Source organism: Drosophila simulans, chromosome 3L (assembly GCF_016746395.2).
Source record: "Drosophila simulans strain w501 chromosome 3L, Prin_Dsim_3.1, whole genome shotgun sequence".
NCBI lineage: Eukaryota > Metazoa > Arthropoda > Insecta > Diptera > Drosophilidae > Drosophila > Drosophila simulans.
Genome location: NC_052522.2, coordinates 12728685 through 12750965, shown reverse-complemented (window position 1 = coordinate 12750965; position 22281 = coordinate 12728685). Strand labels below are relative to the sequence as shown.

Here is a 22281-nt window from a genome sequence, read left to right as displayed (position 1 = left end):
ACAATGGAGGTTTTTGGGGGTTGGCGGTTCTTGAGGCCAGCATAGATTTACAATCAGCTGGTATTCGGGCCTTATGCCACAAATCATAAAAACGCATCCACACACGAACATATGTCCGTGTTAGTTCATCATCCAGCGCCCTCCTGCGGCCATGTGGCCTGCGTATACGTGATATTTTATGGGTCACTTGCTTCGCCGTCGACCCTAAATCCCGGGAATGTCCTGGGAGCCGATTTCAAACGCAGCTCGCACTTCGTATTCCGCTGAGGCCGTAAAAATAACCGCTCCTTCTGCTCTTTTTCCCTCGGGAGTCTCGCATGAGTCGTGTAAGTGTAATCCTAGCCCAAGCTGTATCTCATTACATTTGATTTACAGATAATCAGAGCTCGTAGATGGCGTCTCTGTGTTCTTAAACACTTTCTCTTGACGGTACTTACGTTGAATATTACCGCCTCAACAGGCATTGCTAGTTTGCTAACGTAAGCAACTAGTGGAAAAAAGAAACAAAACTTGAGTAGAATATTTGTGGCGTCAGCACAGGATTGCTTACTAAAAGTTTTCGAACATAGTACAGCTTAAATGGTTATATGTCAAAAATGAACTTTTATAACTACAGGCACAAAGTAATACATACAAACATAACAAAATCTGTGCTAGTGAATTTGAAATGTCCATTTTAAAAATATATCTATTCCCATTGAGTTCGCATTACACTCAACAGTTACCATAAAATTGCATAAAGAAACAATTCAATTAACCGAAATTGCAAACGCTTTTACACATCGTTAAATGCCCAAATGTACAGAAAATACGTATATATATTTTCCAAAACGATGTCAAAAAAAATTTTTTTTTCTGAATTTCATTTATAGCCAGAAGTCTCATATCTGTGGGTGGCCCCTCGCTCAGTTGACCCGTAAATGGCATGAAAAAAGGTGCATCCACCCACAGTAAACAAATCCATGTATGAGCAGCAGTCAAGTGTCCAACAAATTTGCACAGATTTTTGCATCCGAAATTTTATGTGCCTCTGGTTGGGGCACCAACGATGAATATATGATTTATTTCGTATATTTTGGTCAGCCTGAGGAAAAACGCCGGTGCAACATTTAACAGAAAAACATTCAATTAAATATTACGAAGCGGTTTTTTTTGTGCCCCCCTCCGAAGATTGTAAAATGTTCTTGTTCAAAAGAGCAGCGAACTGAAAGCCAAACATTACACGAAAATTGTGTGTTAAATTAAAAAAAGGGAACGAGAGAGCTTGATGTTGGAAATAAATTGAGCAAAATGGTGGCAGCTACTTAAGTGAAAATATTTTTGCGCTTGTAATAACTTGGCTGGGGCTGCTCTAACCACAGTCTGGGCCTGGCCAAAAAGAGGGCCAAAAAGCGCAACACGAAAGGCGCTTAAGTGCTGTGGCTTTGGGTTAGGGATGGGTAAAGAAAACTCATCAAGCATGAAAATCACGTAAAAATAAGTTCAATTTAAATCGAAGACACTTGCTTGTGAGTAATTTAAATTGATATAAATTTTATAATAATAATATTAACTAATAATATAACTAGATATTTACTTGCAAAAAAGGTGTTTTTTAGCTTCAAACTAACTATTTAGAAACAAACTAACCATCTGAAAATCAACGTTTATTTCGCTTCACTAAATATGAATAATGAATATGAATATAAATTATATCATCAAAAATGACTCATTATTAAAATAAAATATATATTATATTTTAGTATCCATTTATGCTTCTCGTGAGTTCATTAGTGGCCAAGGCACCATCACTAGAAAGGCCTTTTAGATCTGGGCTGCATTCATACGTTTTCGATTAAGCCCGTCTTGGTCTACTTTGCCGAAAACGGAAAGCGGAAATTTACACAAAGAAAGGATGTAGCACACAAACGGCTATAAGAGGGAATCGCAGCTGTAGCTGCGCCTGCATCAGCGTCTCAGGCCCAAAGTGGGCTAAAATTGTAGCACGAGTATGACTGACAGACCATTAATTTTGGATTACCCGGACCTACGACCACCAGCTCCGTAGCTCCGCTCCATCTTCAGCTCCGGCTTCAGGAGTCGTCGACAGGAGGCCACCATCGACAAAAAGTGCACATACACTTGCAAAAGCCGTTCCTCAGACGAGGCCATAATGGCCCGACACACATTTCGACCGCTCCCTTTCGGTTTGGTGGTCGTTAACGTTAATGACAACTTAAGTGGTCATGTATAATTTCTGTAAATTATTGCCTACCTATGCAACAAACTGGTAACAATAAAGTGGCCCAAACGAAATAGGCATTGTTAAAAGGTTTAAGGAGTACTTTAATTCAGAGCTAAAGCTAATGATGTAGGTCCAACACAGGTATTTATATTATTTTATCCTTTACAGAATTGCATTTAAATTAGGTATAATCCTTTCCAGCTTAAAAAGTAACCTATATATACATTAAATGATTATGGCAATGTGTACCGCACTTTATTTAATTAAATCCAAAATCTAGATTTCCAAAACGGTGACCCTTGTGGCGGCAGTGTCAAAATAATAACATTGGTCGAGCCATAACAAAGGCGACGACAAATCTAATTACATTATAAGCCTTTTAGGGGAGTACAAGCCAAAAAGCGTAAAGTTTTCATGCCGACAGCAATAAAACTGTCGACTCAGACACTTTTCTGCAAGAAGTCTTCTCTGCCCAAAAACCATAACCCAAAAGATGTCGAGACCCGAATTCAATTAATGTAATTCAGTTGAACAGGGAAACTAATTTGGCCACCTTTGGCTGACTGAAAAATAAAATTGAGACTAATTAAGTAATGAGTGATACGGATACAGGAGTATCAAAAAACTTCTTCAAAGTTTGCTTGCCAAACTACTTAGGTTCAACAAGGAAACTAAATCGTGTGCATTAAAGTGTATATATATACATTCGCTTGAGTCAAGCAGCCTAAATGTACAAATCTCGAGACATAAATCACAATTTCTTTGCCATTAAGACGAGACCGCAAAGATTTGCGGCTCCGCTGGGTTCGCTGATGGCATGGGAATCCGAAACTGTTTGGTGCCGAGTTCCAGCTGTGTCAGTGGCTTTCGCGCCCGGATCCCCGACATCAAGCAAAGAGGAAAAAAGTTACAAACTGAGGGTTTCCTTAGCTTACCAGCATTACGGCCATAAAACTTGTGGTCCAAAAATGGAACAGTCTCATAATTTAAATCCATTTGCCTTTTTAAGACTGCATTAAACATTCCCTATCATCAGATATATAATTTATTAAGACAACCAAAATCGGAATAATCTGTTAATGTAAATTATATCTCCATTGTTATGCGCAACTGCTCATCATACCCTCGCCCAATTTGATGCCCTTTGCGATACTCTCCTTCAAAATGGGTAGCATACAATCTAGAGCTTGCCTTTCGTCATCGTCCAAATCGGGCAATCCTGTGTTTTCCTTGACACCTTGGGGTCCCAGTATCAGTGGGGTGGCGAAGAACTCCGCCTCCGTGACATCGGACTCCACATAGGCACATTCCACAATGCACTCGTCCTTCGAACCCTTGATACCCTTTATCAACGAGCTTACAAACTGAGCGGCTGCATAGGCCATCGATAGGGTGGCCGATCCCAGGCCATCCTTTGCATTAACTACCTCTGTGCCCGCATTTTGGATGCGTTGGATCAACGCCTCGCGTTCCTTATCGGTACCCTTATAGGGGGGATCACACTGCGACAGGATGGGCAGGATGGTCCGACCTGTATGGCCACCGATTACGGGTATTTTCACTTTCTGTGGATTAACGTTGAGAATGTCCGCTACAAAGGTCTGGGCTCGTACCACATCCAGAGTGGTGACACCGAATAGTCGATTCGGGTCGTATGTACCCTTTGCTTTAAGGATCGTGGCTACGATGGGTACTATCACATTGATAGGGTTCGTGATGAAGGCAAGCATGGCACCGGGACAAACTTCGCTAGCCGCAAAAGCCACTTCGCAGGCAACGCTGGCATTCACGCCCACCAAATCTTCGCGCTTCATTCCGGGCTTACGTGGCAAACCCGCCGGTATCACCACTATATCAGCCTTATCCATAGCTTTTTTTAAACCATTCTTACCCTCGAATGGGCATACTGAAGCCCTGGTGTTGATATGAGATAAGTCTACTCCCACTCCGGTTGTATTCTTAATGTCGTACAGCGACAGGGTTGAGATTAGCGGATTTTGCTTGAGAAGAAGGGACAGCGGCTGACCGATTCCACCCACCGATCCCACAACGGCGACCTTGAGACCTCGGTTGATATATCCAAGCTGCTGGACCTTGGGAGGCAGTTTGCCAACATGGGTTAACAATCTAGAGGCCAAAAACATTTTATAATTTTTGTTTAATATGTTAAAATTTCAAGTAGGTTTCGATACGAGGAGAAGTGTAATCAAAAGGTAAGTCGTAAACTTACTAAAATTCAGGATGCCTTTCTTTTATTTTATCTGATTAGTAGGCTTTTGCTTTTAAGTGTCAACAGTTGGAGTCCGGCAACAATATTTATTATATTCTGAGCAAAATGTTGTTACTGAAAAGTCTTAAAAACCAGGCAAAACTAGCTACATGCCGAGTTGTGGTCCGCACTTTAAAGGTCGCCGTTGTGGGTGCCGGAGGAGGAATTGGACAACCGCTATCGCTTCTGCTCCGTCGCTGTCCTGGAATAGATGAGCTGGCTCTTCATGATCTCAGCGAAATGAAGGGAATTGCTGCGGATCTATCCCATATCAGCCAAACGGGAAAGGTGATGGGTTTTACCGGCGAACAGGAACTGGAGTCGGCGGTGAGTGGAGCTGATGTGGTGGTCGTGGCCGCAGGGATGCCACGTCTGCCAGGAATGCAAAGGGATCACCTGATGGCTGCCAATGGAAATATTGCAGTGAAAGTTGCCACTGCCATTAGCAATGCCTCTCCACGAGCTCATCTTGCCTTTATCACCAATCCCGTCAACATGATTGTGCCCACCGCAGCTGAGGTTCTTAAGGCCCATGGAACTTTTGATTCTCGGCGGCTCTTCGGTATTACGACTCTGGATGTGGTGCGATCGAAAAAGTTCATTGGTGATTCTATGAACATATCTCCGAATGAAGTTAACATTCCAGTTATTGGTGGCCATGCGGGGATTACAATTCTACCGCTCATTTCGCAGTGTCAGCCGAAATATAGATGTGATTCCCAGGAGATTCAGAAGCTAACTCATCGCATTCAGGAGGCGGGCACAGAGGTGGTGAATGCCAAAGCTGGAAAAGGATCTGCCACCCTATCGATGGCTTATGCGGGCGCTACTTTCGTGGACTCCCTGCTGCGTGGAATTGCTGGACAGGAGGGTCTAATCGAGTGCGCCTTTGTCGCCTCCAAGCTAACCGACGCCCCATTCTTCGCTAGTCCATTGGAATTGGGAAAGGATGGTATCAAGCGCTATATACCACTTCCCCAGATGAGCGACTACGAAAAGGAGGCTTTGGAAAAGCTACTACCTATTCTACGACAGAATGCCGACGAGGGTGTCAATTTTGCCAAAACGATTTTAAGTGGACAATCACATTCTCCCATTCCAGCGGCCTTGCCGTAAGAAAATAAAATATGTTTTACTGTTTTATCTACTAATAAAGGAAGAGGTATCTATAGATATTAATAATAGCAGGGAAAGTTTCTAGGAATGAAAATATTTATATTTTGCCTCAACGAAAATCTTTGGCGGAAATATCTGGTAGGAGTAAAGATTTTATTTGGCATTTTATCTGGATTACATCCTTCAGGCAGTTTTGTCTTTGTAGCTGTCTAGACAAAGCACAAAAACCATTCTATGGCAACCGGGAGCCTGAATGGTTACATTTAGTTAAATATTTTCAAGGTAATTGGGTAAGGATTGGATAGGAGGATCTTTAAATTCATTTGCTTTTATTTCTGTTTAAATGGCCGCAAATAAATTGCGGCCAAAATATTTCTGTGGGCCAGCGTATATCGTCTGGCAGTAAATTACATTTGCACTGAGACCAGCTCAGCTCGACCTGCTAACAAATTGCTTGGCCATCTTTGGCTCCCCCGGAAAACTCGAACATCCTTCCCATGTGTGGCCCCCAAAAGTAGGCAGCAATTTTCTTCACTTTATTTCACACTCGGCCCGTAAAACGAAAAACACATTGGGTGTGTCCATTTTATCTTGTTGTCCCCCCATTGCCCAAAAGGAAAGTGGGTGGTGGCCCGACAACTTTCTTGCGACCCAGTTTCACTTTCGCCAGGAGTTCACCTGGCCAAGTTTCAGATGGAGCGTGTGTGTGTGAGTAATTCCACTATTGCGGCTGCATTTGTTGCTGCCACCCGGTCTGACAACATATAAATTAAGCCCAGGCATTTCGGGCAACATGTTGGCCAGAAAATGTATTTCCAAATAACAAAACATGGGCCCCAAAAAGGTGTCTCAGTTAAGTGGCTTTCCAAGTCATTACGTGGGTTGATAATATGGCATTTCAGGATTTGAGAAGGATCATAAACGGAAGACATAAAATATTAATTTTATTTTTTTTTTAGCATGCGAATCTATAGAATAAATTATTTCCTCTTCCGCACGAATATGGTTCCCCAGTTACACCGTATTTCGTTTGCCTATAATGCTTTTCTCTGGCACCTCATAAATTTTCGGTTTCTGGCCTCCGGGCAATTTGTTGGCATTTTGTGGTCATATATTTCATATGCAACACTTTCTCTTTATGGGTTAACTAATTGCAGGAAAAATCTAAGCCACATCAGCAAACAATTTCTGGCCAAAATACTTTCCACAAGTTTGGGAGCACTCTTATTTCTGATTTTGCTTCCCTCCCAGCTTTCTGTTTATTTGGGCACAAACTTTTTGTGGGTCATGCCAAGTGTTTACCTGAGCATCGCAAAACTTTATTTATTAGCCAAAGTCATTTGGGCCCGAGTCCACTTTCGCTGTTGATCTTTACGGGCGTATTAAAAAAGTTGCCAAGTAGCAAAATCATAATACTACAACTTGGTTTTTTATCGGTGAGTTTCGATTGGCTTTTAGTTTCGTTCTTATTTAATGCAGCAATCAATAACAAAATGATGCCAAAGGGTATAAAAACCGCTTCTTCTTAATACTAATTAAAGTGCTGGCGCTTCTATAACACATGTTCTTTGAAAAAGATTTATATGTCACATCCCTTTTTCGGACCAATGCGAACCCGAAATGCGAATCCGAGCAGAGTCGTTTCACGCTTATCAAAACAAATAAATTCCTCCGGCTAAATGTGCTCATTTATCTTAATTTAGCAGTTTAGAATGCCCGGCGAGCGAGGGGGAGTTGAACAATAATTTTTCACACTATTTTCATAGATCCTTGTCAAAATAGGAAAGCGCCTCAGGAAGCCGGAAGTCCGAGCAGCTGGTCCATTGCTAAAGGCCCAGAGCGTTTAATTTCCATGGAGCTGCACATAAATTTTCCAGTTGGCTGTAATTTTTGGCCATGGTATTGAGAAGGGGATCCTTTTTGTGGGCAGTAAACAAGGCAACCCAAAGTTGCAGCTCGGAATTCGCTTTCGATGCGAATTTATGGCCATTGCCTTTACCTTTGGCCGCTCGTTTTTTCCTGTATTTTGTTTTTTTGGAGGTAATTTATTTAGAGAGCGGCCAAAACAAACACGTTAATTTCGCAAATTAGTAGCATGTGTTGTTCGCCTCACTGGGACTTAATTAGTTTAAAAGGCCCGATCCGGCGGATCGATAAGTCCAACAGTTGCGAGTTCCGAGCTGAAAGTTAGGAGTTGTCCGAGTCGGTGGCCCATAACTTTGCTATACTTTTGCACTTGTCAGCGGGCAGGACGAAGGAGATGAATTGGAGAGGCTTCTGCCAAGAGCTACGGAGTCGATGTAGTGGCCCTTGGCTCATGGATCTCCATAAATTCCTGGCCAAAATGGCGCTGGCTGCCAAAACTATTACTCACACTCCTCCGCCAAACGAAAGGCGGAAGGATAATTCAAATTGTCCATTACGCGCAGCTGCCGCTCGATTTGAGTCCTTTGGCAATTGGCCGGGTACTCGCCCGCGAGTCCTGCCAAGTTTTCCTGCTTTTGTTTGTCTTCATAAATTTTACTTTCAAAGGCAATTTCAACTGAATTTAAGTCAGTTTGTCCGTGACGATGACGCTCGGGGACTTCGGTGGTTAATTGCGAATCAACAGAAGCTCGATTAAAGCAAAAAAATAAAAAAGAAATCAAACGCCAGTGCCAATCAATAAAAACAATTGAAAACCAATCAGAGTTTAATTACCGCAACAAAACGCTGATGAGACGTCGACAGTAAACAGAAAATCCCGCACAAGGAGCGAAATCACCAAACCATAAATCAATAGCAAACAAAAACACTCCTGGGCGAGGGGAGCAGCATATTCAAGCATATCCTGGATCCTGGAGCCTGCGGCAGGGACCAGGGAGCATGTAGCATGGAGCACATGAGGCGCAACCAAGTAGACCGCAGAATAAAGGCAACAATAAAAACTGGCAATAGGATGGACTCGTAAAAGAGCGGGTGCCACGAGGATGCCCATAAACAAAGAAGTAAACAAGCGCCAAGTACAATACACATACTCAAACATGCAGGCGCGGCGCATATACACAGTATATATGTCTGTACATAAAAGTGTCTCCTTGGGTGGACTTCCGCCGGAAATGGAGTGCAGAACGAGCAGCACTTGTCTGCTGATATCAGCAGCCATAGACAAGCGCATAAAAGCCTGCTAACCAGCTCAAAGGCATCATCATTACAAGCTTGACACGAATATAAACTGAATGAACAAACAAATAATGTGCGAAATGAATTCAACTCAAATGTGGGCTAAAAAATGTGACATTCGAAAAAATATCCTTGATTTTACTAAATAATTTATACAAACACATCCAATAATTTAATTCGGCACTAAACCATTATGGTTAACATTTTTTTTATTGATTGAGTACTTGGCGCTTTTTCCCTAGATTCGCATCACTGATTTCTTGTTATACCAGCAGTTGGTTTTCCCAAGAATTGATTTAATATTGCTCAATTAGGTCTTCAAATCTGGCCTTCAAAAGCCACTAGTTTCCTTTGTGGGCAATTCAGTCATAGTTGAATGCAGGATGCAGTTGCACGACCATATGAAGTATATAGACTTCGGTTGCTGGATGGCGTGCATACCAAGATATCAATGGAAAGGACGCCCTACTGAAAGACAGTTGTACGCTTCGGAGCAATGGATAGTGTTCCTTCTTGGATCCATTTGCCAGATATACCAGATTGCTGGAGTGCTTATCTATTGGTATTGCAATGGACGGCTTGCCACGGACACGGGCACCTTTGTGGCACAATTATCTGAAATGTGCAGTTCTTTTTGTCTAACATTTGTGGGATTCTGTAACGTGTATGCGATCTCCATAAACCGCAACCAAATTGAAACATTACTCGAGGAGCTTCATCAGATATATCCGAGATGCACGAAAAGTCACTATCGATGCCAGCATTACTTTGACATGGCCATGAGAATAATGCGAATTGAGTTCCTTTTCTATATGGTCTTTTACGTGTACTACAATAGTGCACCAGTATTGTTGCTCCTTTGGGAACACTTGCACGAGGGATATGATCTTAGCTTCAAGACGCAGACCAACACTTGGTTTCCATGGAAAGTCCAAGGGTCGGCACTTGGATTTGGTATGGCTGTACTAAGCATAACCGTGGGTTCCTTTGTGGGCGTAGGCTTCAGTATAGTCACCCAGAATCTTGTCTGCTTGTTATCCTTTCAACTAAAGTTGCACTACGATGGAATATCTAGTCAGTTAGAATCACTTGATTGCCGTCGGCCTGGAGCTCATAAGAAGTTAAGGATTCTCATCGCCTACCACTGCCGGATCCTTCAGCTGGGCGACCAAGTCAATGACATATTGAACTTTGTATTCGGCTCCAGCCTAGTGGGTGCGACTATTGCCATTTGTATGTCAAGTGTTTCTATACTGCTACTGGACTTTGCATCTGCCTTCAAGTATGTCAGTAGTCTAGTGGCATTCGTCCTCTACAACTTTGTCATCTGCTACATGGGAACCGAGGTCACTTTAGCTGTGAGTATGAACATGTGTCTTAGACATTTAAGAGATTTCTATATAACTTTGATACTATAACTACTCTAAATAGTAAATAAAAGTAGTAGTAGTTTTTGTACGATATGTGCAGCTTACCTAAGCATATATCATTCTTCGTGAAGAACTGTTTCTCTTTGACTGTCTATCCGATTGACTGATCACTCTTCGGGAAAATAGTATCTATAAGGTATTAGTAGTTATTGATTGGAATGGATTATGATGTCACTATACACTATACTATACGATAGTCGAAACGCAGTTGCCATTTTCTCAGGAACCCTAATATAGATGATTACAAATTACTCAATTCGATTGTTACAGGCTAGCTTATAAAGGTCGGTAATATAGCGCAATTACGACAGTCACGGTTTAGAGCAGGATGGAATTTGAAGACTACTTTAAGTATTTTGACAGCAGTTTGCGTCTGGCGATGATTCCACGATTTAAGTGGTCCCAGAGGTCAGCAGAGGAAGATTTGTATCCAACGTTTAGAAGAGCATTCTTTTTGCTAGGTAGCTTTTGCCTAGCTTACCAATGTATTGGAGTAATTATAGATTGGTCCATATACGGACGGAAGGCAGCGGATACCCAAAGTTTCGTTGCTGAGATCTCAGAGGCTACAGGTGCTCTGATGCTAGTCGCAGTTGGTTTTTTTAATATATGTGTCCTCTCGAATCGTCGTCCTGAGATTGAAATTTTGCTCACGGACCTAAGGGAACTATATCCAAGACCCAGAGATAGAAATTACCGCCAGCAGTACTATTTTCAAATGGCAAATGGTTTGATGAAATTCGAGTTTATATACTTTTGGATGTTCACCATGTATTACAACATTGCTCCTCTAGTGGTTATGATGTACGAATATCAAATGGATGGTATGGAAATGAGATATAAGACCCAGATTAATACTTGGTATCCTTGGAATGTCTATGGTTCAGCAATCGGATACGGTGTTGGTCACTTTGCCACACTTATCGCCTCTATTGAGGGCGTTGCCTTTTCCTTGGGCACTCACAATATCATCAGCATTATCACCTATCAATTGAAGTTGCACTTCGACGCTATATCCAATCAATTACTCAAGCTGGACTCTCGTCATCCTGGCGCTAATCAGGAATTGAGAAGGCTTATCGCATACCATAGTCATGTTATACAAATAGCCAATGATTTTAATGAAATAATGAACTTTTCTTTCCTTGGCGGCTTGTTCTTTTCCACAACTGCACTTTGCATGACAAGTGTAGCTATTGTGCTTCTCGATTTGCAATCTGCAATTAAGTGCATAAATGGTCTTATTGCCTTTATCGTATACAATTTTGTCATCTGCTTCTTGGGCACTGAGTTCACATTAGCGGTAAGTTTTAAAAGTAAAAAGTAAAGTACCATATTATATTTTAAAAGAGGTAGATGTGATAGTTAGGATTCGACTAAAGCGATCTTTCTATTCATTTAAATTATATTTTTCTTTAACAAAAAGGAGGGCTTCGGAAAATCTTGTCTCCTTCTATAACCTTTAAAGATCTAATTGATGCTTAAATATTCCAATAATTTGTTCCTAAATTGCCCCGACCAAGTGCTTCCCATTATGAATTTTAAAACCAAAGACTTTCAAAAATTCGTTAGTAACCAGCTGCACCAGTTGGCAGTTCTCACCACGAATCGTCCCACCAATTACATTAATACTTCTGGAATTACGGTGCCATAATCCAGTAATAATTCAGGACCAGATGCAGTTGGAGGACTTTATGCGGTACCAGGACCTCGTGTGTCAAGCGGCCCAACTTCCCAGATACACGTGGAATGGCAGACGATCCTTGGAAGTCAAACGCAACTTGGCAAAACGCATTATCTTCTGGCTTGGAGCAATAAATTTGATTTATCACAATATTGGCTGCGTCATGTACGGATATTTCGTTGATGGAAGAACAGAGGATCCAATTGGGTATTTAGCTGAATTGGCATCTGTGGCCAGCATGCTTGGATTCACCATTGTGGGCACCCTCAACTTGTGGAAGATGCTGAGCCTTAAGACCCATTTTGAGAACCTACTAAATGAATTTGAGGAAGTATTTCAACTAACCAAGCACAGGGCGTATCGCACACAGCACTATCAAGAGGAGTATACGCGTCATTTAAGAAATACGCTTATTTTCCATACCTCTGCCATTGCCTACTACAACTCACTACCAATTCTTCTAATGATTCGGGAACATTTGTCGAACTCACAGCAGTTGGGCTATAGGATTCAGAGTAGTACCTGGTATCCCTGGCGGGTTCAGGGATCAATTCCTGGATTTTTTGCAGCGGTCGTCTGTCAAATCTTTTCGTGCCAAACCAATATGTGCGTCAACATGTTTATCCAGTTTCTGATCAACTTTTTTGGTATCCAGCTAGAAATTCACTTCGATGGTTTGGCCAGGCAGCTGGAGACCATCGACGCCCGCAATCCCCATGCTAAGGACCAATTGAAGTATCTGATAGTATATCACACAAAATTGCTTAATCTGGCCGACAGAGTTAATCGATCTTTTAACTTAACGTTTCTCATAAGTCTGTCGGTGTCCATGATATCCACTTGCTTTTTGGCATTTTCCATGACCATGTTCGACTTTGGCACCTCTCTAAAACATTTACTCGGACTTTTGCTATTCATCACATATAATTTTTCAATGTGCCGCAGTGGTACGCACTTGATTTTAACGGTAAGTTTTTGATAGCCTGTACATAAGTTATTGCGAGGTGTACATAAGTTTTTGGTTAAAAATGATTAAATAGTAAATGTATATTGATCATCTTTTTCTGTTAAGAATGCGTATTTTTATCATATTGGTGCCCTGATATAGCTTCTCTTTTCAGAGTGGCAAAGTATTGCCAGCGGCCTTTTATAACAATTGGTATGAGGGCGATCTTGCTTATCGAAGGATGCTCCTCATCCTGATGATGCGGGCTACGAAACCTTATATGTGGAGAACATACAAGCTGGCGCCTGTATCCATTACTACATATATGGCAGTGAGTTTTTTCTTACTTACACGGCTTAGATTATTTAATTTTAATTCATGTTTTGGCTTTCAGACATTGAAGTTTTCATATCAAATGTTTACCTGTGTGCGGTCCCTGAAATAAAAGGAGCAAAATGTAACCTGCAAGCGTTAAGCTCTCAAAATAATATAAATGTGCATGTCGTAGTGTTGAACTTAGTTTGTAGATCAAAAATTTATATTAGAAAACTAAAAAAAAGCATCAATATCAGCTCTGAAAAGTTGTTTATTAAAATATTTAGTAAATCATACATTCTAATGTGTTATTTTACTTAATGAAAATGACATAATTCCGAATACAATTTTTCGAATTTTTATGTTTAAATAAAACTGCTATTATATCTGTTAGATTCATGGATGAAATAGTATTTAAAAAATGCTTTGCCTAGAGCTAATTAGAAATTCTTAAAATTTGGGGGAGAACCCACATAGTTGACCCATTAACTTTTTCACACTCACTGCACAGGAATGCAAAACAAAAGAAGCCCCTGAACAACGCCATTTAAGACGACATGAAAGACAAAAAACTCGGGTTGCACGGATATGGAAGGATATTTGAAGGAAGCCAACTGAGTGCCCGCTTCAGTGCTTTTCTGGCTGGAACTAAGCAAACTTATTAAAGCCAGACAAAGGTTGTCAGGGTCGTGGATTTTCGGGGGATGTGTCCAGATTTTCATTTGGGAAATGCAGGAGCGTAAAATTAAGTTCTTTGCAAAAATTGCTGGAATTATGTACAAGTCACCTGGCGGTTTCTTCAGTCATACGCCGGCTCTGAGTGGCTGTGATGAGTGTGATTATCACGTCGTTATCCTGGATCAGTGGCAACAGCGTTACCATCGCATTTTGCACACCAACTTCTCATTCTTCAGCTTGCTCGGACCCTTGTCCTTGTTTTATATAATAACATTTTAATTCCCTTAATACACGCTACGCTGCTCGCAAAGCCAAACAAACCGAAAGCCCGCCCAGTCGCTGTTGCCTGTTTTTTTGGTCCTGGCCCTCAAGTTGGCCAAGAATTTTGCTGTTTTTTCGGTTAGTTCGCTTTGCGCGTGCAAATCATTAATCATGAGCAGAGCATATTTATTGTCCTGCTTTCGATGACAGCTTTTTGCTGGCCATGGATTTTCCACGTTCCATTTAATGCCAGCGCTTCTCTCGATTAAAGTTTTAATATTTAAAATGCGAAGCGGTGAAATTCGTGCTTTTTACAGTCGTGAAAATTTAATATTTCGTTTTGACGGAAAAATAACATGGTGTGATTATAAGTTTGTTTTATAACATTTTAACAGACTTCAAAATGAAGTTATTAGTTATTTAATACTTTTCTTTTAGTAAAGGCATGACTTTCCAGGAGCGGATTTTCCTATATAGCCTAAAGTGTTGGTTTTCAAATTTACCAGTAGGAGTCTTAATTTTTAAAAGAACAGATTAAATTTTTGTTGACTAGCCAATTTATTTCTTAGAAACTAAAACCCTAATCCCAGGCTATCAGCATTTTTGCTCATTCCAGCGATTATATGGGCTAATTGTAATCGGTCATCTTTAGTTTTGCTAAGCCTTTCCAGCTGACAGCTTACAAAAGCACGTTTGCCAGTTAATTGAGTCATCAGCTTAGACAACAGCAGGGGTGGCCATATGAAAAAGATTGTGAATTGCCCAATCATGTGGAAGTGACACACGACCCAGTGCCCATGACAATGGCCAAAGGAATAGAGATTTCTGTCCAGAGGGAGTCATCCGCACACACAGAATCGACAGTCTGTATAAAAATTGACTAGACCAAGGGGAGTGGTGGCTCCACCACAGGATTCAACTGCAGGATCATCATTGCAGGCATTTGCTTCGTGCTTGCCCTGGGCTCCAAGTCCTGACCATAGCCTTGATAAGTTTTTAGCAAACAAAGGCGGCTCGTTACAGCAACATGGGTCTTGGGAATTGGTCGGGTGAACCAAAACAAACCAAACTGGGCTGAGCTGAGCTGCGATGTGCATTTAAAATTGCATACACAAAACACGAAAATTCCCAGAGCCCTGCTGCCGCCAGAGACCAAACCACAAAATGTACTCAAACAACATGTCTCAATTTCGTAGCTAAACTTGGTCCCATTTTGGGGGAAAGACGGGGCGAGGTCTTGGCCGATTCACCCAAAATGGTAATTGAAAATGTTATGTGATATTGGTGGAGGGTGAAGCTATATTGTGGTCGAGAGAAAGGTAGGACATAATTGGCTTTGGTTTGAAACCGTTTAAAAGTTATAGACTACATGGTAACAATCTTGTCTTGGGGCAATTTTGGGGGAAATGCTTCGTTACATTTTAAAGGCGGGTATCTTTAGACACATTGTGTTAAATGTTAGAACTTTTTTGGCAATCAAAGAAAAAGTCTGTGATTCGTATAACTACAGCTTTAAGACCTCTTTCATTTTAAATTCTTTAACGATAAATTTATTTTCAATATGCCCCTGCTAAGTGAACCACTTACAAAAGCTAGTCCGTTGTCCATCAATTACTTAGCCTTATCTGTTTAGGCCATATGGTGTCACCCCAACTTGCGGCTGTGGGGCGCAAAAATGTAATAAAAACGGGATGGTGAAATTTTTACACACAATTTAGACACATTTCCGCACGTAGTCGGGACCCAGCCTAAGCTCCATGTGCTGGAAAACAAAAGCTAAAGCAAGTCAAAGAGGAAAAACCACGACTGCGGAAAACGTCAAAAAATGCGACGGAGAGGAAATAATGTTGGTGGGTTTCCCCCCAACGAAAAAACTAAAATACAATGTAATGGAATACAATATGCTCTTCATTTAAAGTTTAATGTCTAAACATGAAATATAAATAAAAATACATTTTGAAAACTTGAATTTATCTTCTTTTAATTTTATTGAACTGGAATAATCAATATTGGTTTAAATGTAGCTTAAAGAGCATTAGAAAGTCTGCGTTGTCCTATAAAAGTGGGGTAATGGTATGGTATTCTTTTTTGTGCCGGCCAACTTGAAATAACGCCAGCACTTGCTTCCCAAAAAATCTGTTAGCATTTGCGTCTATTAAGCGAGAGCAATAAACTTCATAAATTCCACAAATTAGAATGATTAAATTTCATGTCCGTGTAATTTCTAGCCAACAGACGTGCCCACAGCTTTGGGTAATCAAATTTTTTCAAAGCCAGCCTGCCGACAAAATTAATGGAAAGCGATTTGACAAAAGGCTGGGTCAACACCTTTGATCTGCTGGCTAAACGCAAATGCAAGCGGCTGTCATCGTAGGACTTTCCCATCGATTGAATAATGCTTGTCAATCTATCTTGACATGGTAATCAGGTTCAAAAAGTTGTCGATTTTGTCGATACAGTAGAAACTACTTCAACTGATTTAATTGTACATTTCCAGAAGCGTGTTTGTTTTACCACTCGAAATGTGTAGTTGTAAAATTTCTTAAAAAAATTAAAATTTTTAATTCCAGCGCGCTGTGTTATAATTACCTTAGTGCATGCTCTTTATATGAAAGCCAATTGCTTTTGTATATAAGTGATGTCTACTGTTTATCGAATATACCATGCTGCAATTGTCGGTTGTTCGGAAGCGACACAAATTGGTCATATGATGTCCGGCGATAATTATTGTCAATTTATTGAATGCTCATTATTGAAATATCACTCATACGCCACAGAGGCATGCTAATAAACCCATTGAAATGAACGACCCATGTCCGCAGCGAACTTTTAGGGCCGCAACCGCGACGCAGTTGCAACATTTGCTTGTATGAGTCTGATAAATGTAGATACGTACAGCTAAGCTCACAAAAATAGTGTCGCCTAGACATTTTTGCCAAGAAAAAACACAATTCCTTTGGGTAAAAAATGGGTAGAACCACAAAATGAAAAATGTTAATTCGAATATAGTATGAATATTAGAGGCTAAATTAAATATTGATGTACATATTTAAAATTTTAAAGTAAACATTTACTGGTGATACTGATATTATTTTGACCGCAATATAAAAAGTGCTGTATCAGTAGTGAGTGTCAAGTCGTGTCTATGCTGCTGCGGATACGATGACCGCGCAATCACGATGACGATGCCACCTATTTCCAATTACCGATGATGCTGAGCGAGCACCAATGAAACATCGACCCACCAATCTACCGAGCCACAAACCCACCGACCCGCCAACCCACCAACCCACCGACCCGGCCATGATTGATTGCAACAAAACCAGAATTTGGTTACTGTCATTTAAGCGCCGACTAACTTTCGAGTTGGCCAACACCCAAATCGAGCCTTTATCGTGTCTCCGGACTACGGCGTATGTTTAATGCAGGGTATAATTTTAATTGCGCCCCGGCTGCATTTTTAATTAAACGCAAAATTAAAAATTGATTGCTTTTTGACGCCATAACTTACACGACGATAATGCCCCACTGATGCCACGATCCGCAACCGAGGCAGTCGGCTTTAGTATCTGTGTGGCACACTTTCACGGCATTTAATATTAACAAAATTTAAATCGAGAAGAGCCTTGGCAAAAAGAGGATTGCAAGTGGGTATATAAAATTTGCATTTGCGTGGCACATGCAATGTACGGATAAAGTTTGGCTATTTCGGGCTAGTTGTGTACGTTTTTTCGAGTCCTGTCAGCCGGAAGTAAAAGGTTTTAAGCGGAAGTGCGCAGAGTTGCAGCGACATATTGTGTTTTCGTATCCGAGTGTGTGTGTGTGTGTAATTATATGCTCGGGTATGCTAAATGTTGCGGAGACATGCAAAGCGGGTCTTACCAAGCTGCTAGTTTGTTTTTTGAACGAGGTTAAATGAGGATTGGGCAAATATTAGAAAATGTTTCGCTACTTTCAAAATTTAATAAGCACAATTCGGGCCCTGGAAATACAAGAAATACGTTTATTTTTCACTTTATGTAAGGGATTTTTATTTTCATACAAGATTGATTGCGATTGAATTGCTGATTAAATTAAGCATGCAACAATGGTGATTTACGTGAAGGTTTTGTTGTTCGGGTGACTTGCATTTATTACTCCTCATCGAATGACTATTAACATATAAATGCCACAACTCACCAGTCGTTCGTTTTGGTATTTAATTAATGCCATTTTAATATGGGAAATTAATGAATTTTAATTCAATCGAGCAGCGACCACACGGAAGCATTTAGTGAACGAAAATAAATGCAGGAACATTGTCAATATGTCGGCTGAATGCACTTGATATTTTTGTAAGAATTCTTTAGCCTTACCTATGAATATTGATGGCATGTCAATGGCATTATTAAAATATTCATATAAGTATTTGCGAAAATGGGTAACCACTTAATCAGCTCAGTTCCAATTTGTGCTGTCATTGTTGTAAAAATACAAATGTTACGCTGTTTTTAAATATTAACGTTAACGTTAAGCACTCAACTAAGTTTAAGGAGTTCAGATTTTTGATCAGCAACAACTTGTTAAATATCATCTTTTCTCCTTTTCTAACACTGTCCAGAATTTCAGCATTTAATTTTGCACCTACAATTTTGTATATTTTCTAGAAGTAAACATTACACAATGGAAAAGAAGGATGGCTTAATGAAGGACTTTACATTTCAGTTCAAGTTCATGCCTGATAGTTTGAAGAGGCAATTCACATACAAGAGCTTGCGTAACACTGTGTTTTACGAGAAGATTCCCCTGCAGAAGAAACTGAAGCTCGCCCTTGAAAGAAATATCGGTCCCCATGCCTATATAATAGTTAACGATACAGTCTACAAGTGCCAAGTGTTCGTACTCCGCATCTACTGCACGCTGTTTACCAACAACCTTAAGCGGGGTGACGTAGTCAAGTTTCCCAGGGACGCGATAAGCAATGAGTGCTTTGAATGGGCCTATGCCTGGATGACAAGTAATGAGATACGTTTGCCGCGTGAGAACATATTGCATTTTCTAGTGGCCGCACAATATTTGCAGTGCAATCCCTTGATCAAGCGCATCCTTGAGTTCCTAAACGACCACAGAACCAACTGCGAACTTTTTTCATTTAGCTGCTATTTGAAGGCCAGAGATATGGGTATGGCCCATATAAGCGACATGATATTTCCCAGGGTGAGCAAGTCTTTCCTGGTACTAGTGTCCAATGGAGATTTCATAGACATGGATATCGACGTCGCGTGCACTCTGCTGAGATCGAGGCTCTTGGCTGTACAAAACGAGATCGAGGTATGAAAGTTACTGAGTCTTTATTATACCCATTACTCGTAAAGTAAAAGGGTATACTAGATTCGTTGAAAAGTATGAAACAGGAAGAAAAAGCCGTCCGTCTGTCCGTAAGAACGTCGAGATCTCAGGAACTATAAAAGCTAGAAGGTTAAAATTCAGCGCAAGTTTGTTTACCCATGGTGCCACATTATACATTATTTTATAACATTATTTATAATTTTGTTTTGAAATGATTTTCTTTAAAACCCATTATTTGTATTATATTTTATCTCTCTATATTTATCATTTATATTTATTTATTTAGATTTTTTATTCAGCTCTGCTCTGGCTAATATCAAACTATGAGATGCGCGTGAAGTACATTCCCCGTGTGTTGGGCTTCGTAAAATTTCATATGATTCCATCCGTATTTCTTCTTCAATGGACGAGCAATCTCAAAGATCTCCAACCAGAACTTGCGATTAACCTATTCCGCTTTATACAAAATGCGATGCTGGGCCAGTTCGAATATTATACGGAAACCTTTCAGTCAAAATCTATGATACGCGGCTATAGGCGCTGGACTCTGGATCCAAAGTGTCCATATTTATCACATTTCCATGCAAACGGTGACTTTGACCTGTCCCTAAATGTATTTTTCCGCTATCTGCGGCAAATACAAAATGCACCTAATCGTTTTATAGCTCGATTGATAATGAAGGAAAATATGGAAGATAACATTGCTGATGCAATGACGATAACTGAACCATCGACATCAAAAAATTCCGAAGAAGATTTGGAGGAGCCATCCTATTTGGATGTGAATTATTATAGCGGTACTACGATTAGCACATCAAGCACGCGAATCAGTGCAGGAGAATATAACTGTAGTGTTGAGAGTACAAGTTCTACCGAAGATTTGGATGCCGCTCTTAATGTGAAAGCGAAAATAGAATCCGATTTGTCAAGGGAACGAACCTTTTATAGATCGGCAGTCGATAGTTTATATTTGCTTTATAAAAACTATTCCTTTATTGATTCCGATTTGGATTCTTCTGAATCCTCTACAACCACATCAATAGATTCTCTAACGGATAGCAAAAACGGATCTGTTTATGTTACTATAGTAAATTTTCCTGCAGAATACCCAGCTGATTCTAACGCCAGGTATTTCTCGGATTCCACCTCATGTTCCGCTTGTGATTCCGAAAGGGAATCCGTTCATGATTCCAATGTATCGTCTACACCCAATTTGACTCCAGAATCCTGCACAGAGTATTCCGGTACAGCTTCATCGGTTTATTCAACCGAGAGTAAAAGTTCTGAGGTAAATGAAACGGAAAATTTTTAAGTTAAATTATATGTTTTTTTTTTTTTTCAAAAGTAGTTCAATAGTATTTTTTACTGCCAGTAAATAATATTTTATGAACTATTTATTTCAAGGAGATAGGATTAAGAATCGCACTTTTCGCAAAAAAGACATTTTTTCCAACAAGGAAGCACTTAAATTGGGCGTAACAAAATGTCTGATACGCCAATTATTTTGCTTTTTATATAGGACAGCCACTCTGACTACTCCTGTTTGCTGCTGTAACTACTCCACAGTATCCTGCCAGTCCTTTTTCTGCATTTACTGTTCTGCGTGTTAGTTTTTATATGTGGGTGTCTGGATAGCTCTCGGGTTTGAGGGAAATTTTCTGCTGCTTGCCTTTTAAGTGGTTTTATTGTTCACTTGTTTGTACTGCTTGCTACAAGTTCGTTACTTTATTTTCATTTGTATTTTTCTTTCCATATTGGTTTAAAAGCCAGTGAGCCAGGGCCAACGACGACGATGAGCTGCAATTTGCGATGTCAGAAAGGTCAGCTTGTTGAGAAGTTGGTTAGGGTTTAAGTGAAGGGAACTGATGATTGGAAATGTTCTAAAGGTAATAAGAGTGTAGGAACTTTGTATAATGCTTAACACAAGTGTTTTCAAGCGCAATATATTTTATTACCCAATTATAAATAAAAAAAACTTGTAAGTGCGCTCTTAATGATAACAATGCCAAAAACAGATTTTTTCACCCCAGAATGCTAATTAGTTTTAACTTTTTAGACGATTTGACTTATTTTTGCGTATGTTATAAGCAAATTTTTTTTATGACCATGACTTGTTGATTACAATTTTGTTTTTTAAATTGAAGCTCATCCAAAATGTTCATTAGCTGTGAGCGAAAAATTAAATGCAATGGTATTAGCCAGATATTGCGAATCCTCTTGATATTTCCGGTTGCTATCATTATTGTCCAGCAAGGCAGTTATAATTTGTTTTGTGGGCTTAATATTATGATTTATGGCAGTTTTGCTGTCACGACGAAGTCCTTAATAAAACTAATTGATATATTGCATAAGAATATTTCGGTATGCCTTCATTTCCGTTAAGGCAAGTGGTAATATATTGTTGTCCGGTTAGGAAAATGGTTTCATCTAAAGATTTATGCCTATGTGCACTGTTTTAAAGAAGATTAGGAAACTCGGACGTGTGCGTAACATAAACATACTCAATTCATTAAGATTTACTCAACTATATGTTGGCAAATTTATACAACAGGTGAGCTATTCATAAGCACAAACACTCTGAAAGAAAAAAAGAAAACGCTTATCCCTTTGCCTCATTCAGCACTTTTCTTGCTTTTCTTCTGCTTCACTGGTTAAATGCGCTTTTCCTGCTCACATGTTGCCTTCTGCCACTCCAGTTTGCTTCTTCGTTTACTGCTGGCATTTCATTAAGTTCGCCTCCGCTTGCCATTTGACTTCAATCAGGAAATGGAAGGGATTAAGGATGAATCCGAGAGCCAATGACCCACATAGTAACCCGCTCATAGATGCAAAATTTGTGCTACTTAGTCGAGGGGCTTACTAATTAGA

At 40.1% G+C, this 22281-nt stretch overlaps 4 protein-coding genes across 8 annotated transcripts; 3 read left to right on the top strand and 1 right to left on the bottom strand.

The window, feature by feature from the left end:
- Positions 1 to 3251: 3251 nt before the first annotated feature.
- Positions 3252 to 4445, bottom strand: LOC6737893 (probable malate dehydrogenase, mitochondrial). Its single transcript, XM_002084685.4, has one exon. It carries the CDS (start codon positions 4366 to 4368, stop codon positions 3325 to 3327), a length of 1044 nt encoding a protein of 347 aa, XP_002084721.2. The 5' UTR covers positions 4369 to 4445; the 3' UTR covers positions 3252 to 3324.
- A 54-nt stretch (positions 4446 to 4499) lies between these two features.
- Positions 4500 to 5666, top strand: LOC6737892 (malate dehydrogenase, mitochondrial). The gene has a single exon (XM_002084684.4). It carries the CDS (start codon positions 4560 to 4562, stop codon positions 5607 to 5609), a length of 1050 nt encoding a protein of 349 aa, XP_002084720.2. The 5' UTR covers positions 4500 to 4559; the 3' UTR covers positions 5610 to 5666.
- Positions 5667 to 9128: 3462 nt separating this feature from the next.
- On the top strand, positions 9129 to 13442 carry LOC6737891 (putative odorant receptor 69a). Of its 3 annotated transcripts, XM_016169649.3 has the most exons (4): positions 9129 to 10129; positions 11878 to 12852; positions 13007 to 13162; positions 13226 to 13442. In XM_016169649.3, exons 1-4 carry the CDS (start codon positions 9155 to 9157, stop codon positions 13274 to 13276), a joined length of 2157 nt encoding a protein of 718 aa, XP_016031675.1. In that variant the 5' UTR covers positions 9129 to 9154; the 3' UTR covers positions 13277 to 13442. The 3 variants fall into 3 exon arrangements, with proteins under 3 accessions (XP_016031675.1, XP_016031676.1, XP_044778878.1); XM_016169650.3 differs by lacking the exon at positions 11878 to 12852 and having other exon boundaries at positions 9132 to 10129; XM_044922943.1 differs by lacking the exons at positions 9129 to 10129; positions 11878 to 12852 and adding an exon at positions 10561 to 11504.
- A 5213-nt stretch (positions 13443 to 18655) lies between these two features.
- On the top strand, positions 18656 to 20740 carry LOC6737890. Of its 3 annotated transcripts, XM_016169653.3 has the most exons (3): positions 18670 to 18733; positions 18790 to 19395; positions 19700 to 20740. In XM_016169653.3, exons 2-3 carry the CDS (start codon positions 18799 to 18801, stop codon positions 20723 to 20725), a joined length of 1623 nt encoding a protein of 540 aa, XP_016031674.2. In that variant the 5' UTR covers positions 18670 to 18733; positions 18790 to 18798; the 3' UTR covers positions 20726 to 20740. The 3 variants fall into 3 exon arrangements, with proteins under 3 accessions (XP_002084718.1, XP_016031673.1, XP_016031674.2); XM_002084682.4 differs by having other exon boundaries at positions 18656 to 19395; XM_016169652.3 differs by having other exon boundaries at positions 18656 to 19395; positions 19713 to 19864.
- The last annotated feature ends 1541 nt before the right edge of the window (positions 20741 to 22281 follow it).

What these genes read in the sequence shown, in the direction of transcription:
- LOC6737893 (XM_002084685.4), bottom strand. Translation starts at nt 4,368, where the DNA reads ATGTTTTTGGCCTCTAGATTGTTAACCCATGTTGGCAAACTGCCTCCC.
- LOC6737892 (XM_002084684.4), top strand. Translation starts at nt 4,560, where the DNA reads ATGTTGTTACTGAAAAGTCTTAAAAACCAGGCAAAACTAGCTACATGC.
- LOC6737891 (XM_016169649.3), top strand. Translation starts at nt 9,155, where the DNA reads ATGCAGTTGCACGACCATATGAAGTATATAGACTTCGGTTGCTGGATG. An exon ending in GAACCGAGGTCACTTTAGCT is followed by an intron (nt 10,130 to 11,877) that starts GTGAGTATGAAC and finishes ATTCAGGACCAG; the next exon opens with ATGCAGTTGGAGGACTTTAT. An exon ending in CCATTACTACATATATGGCA is followed by an intron (nt 13,163 to 13,225) that starts GTGAGTTTTTTC and finishes TTTGGCTTTCAG; the next exon opens with ACATTGAAGTTTTCATATCA.
- LOC6737890 (XM_002084682.4), top strand. Translation starts at nt 18,748, where the DNA reads ATGGAAAAGAAGGATGGCTTAATGAAGGACTTTACATTTCAGTTCAAG. An exon ending in CTGTACAAAACGAGATCGAG is followed by an intron (nt 19,396 to 19,699) that starts GTATGAAAGTTA and finishes TTATTTATTTAG; the next exon opens with ATTTTTTATTCAGCTCTGCT.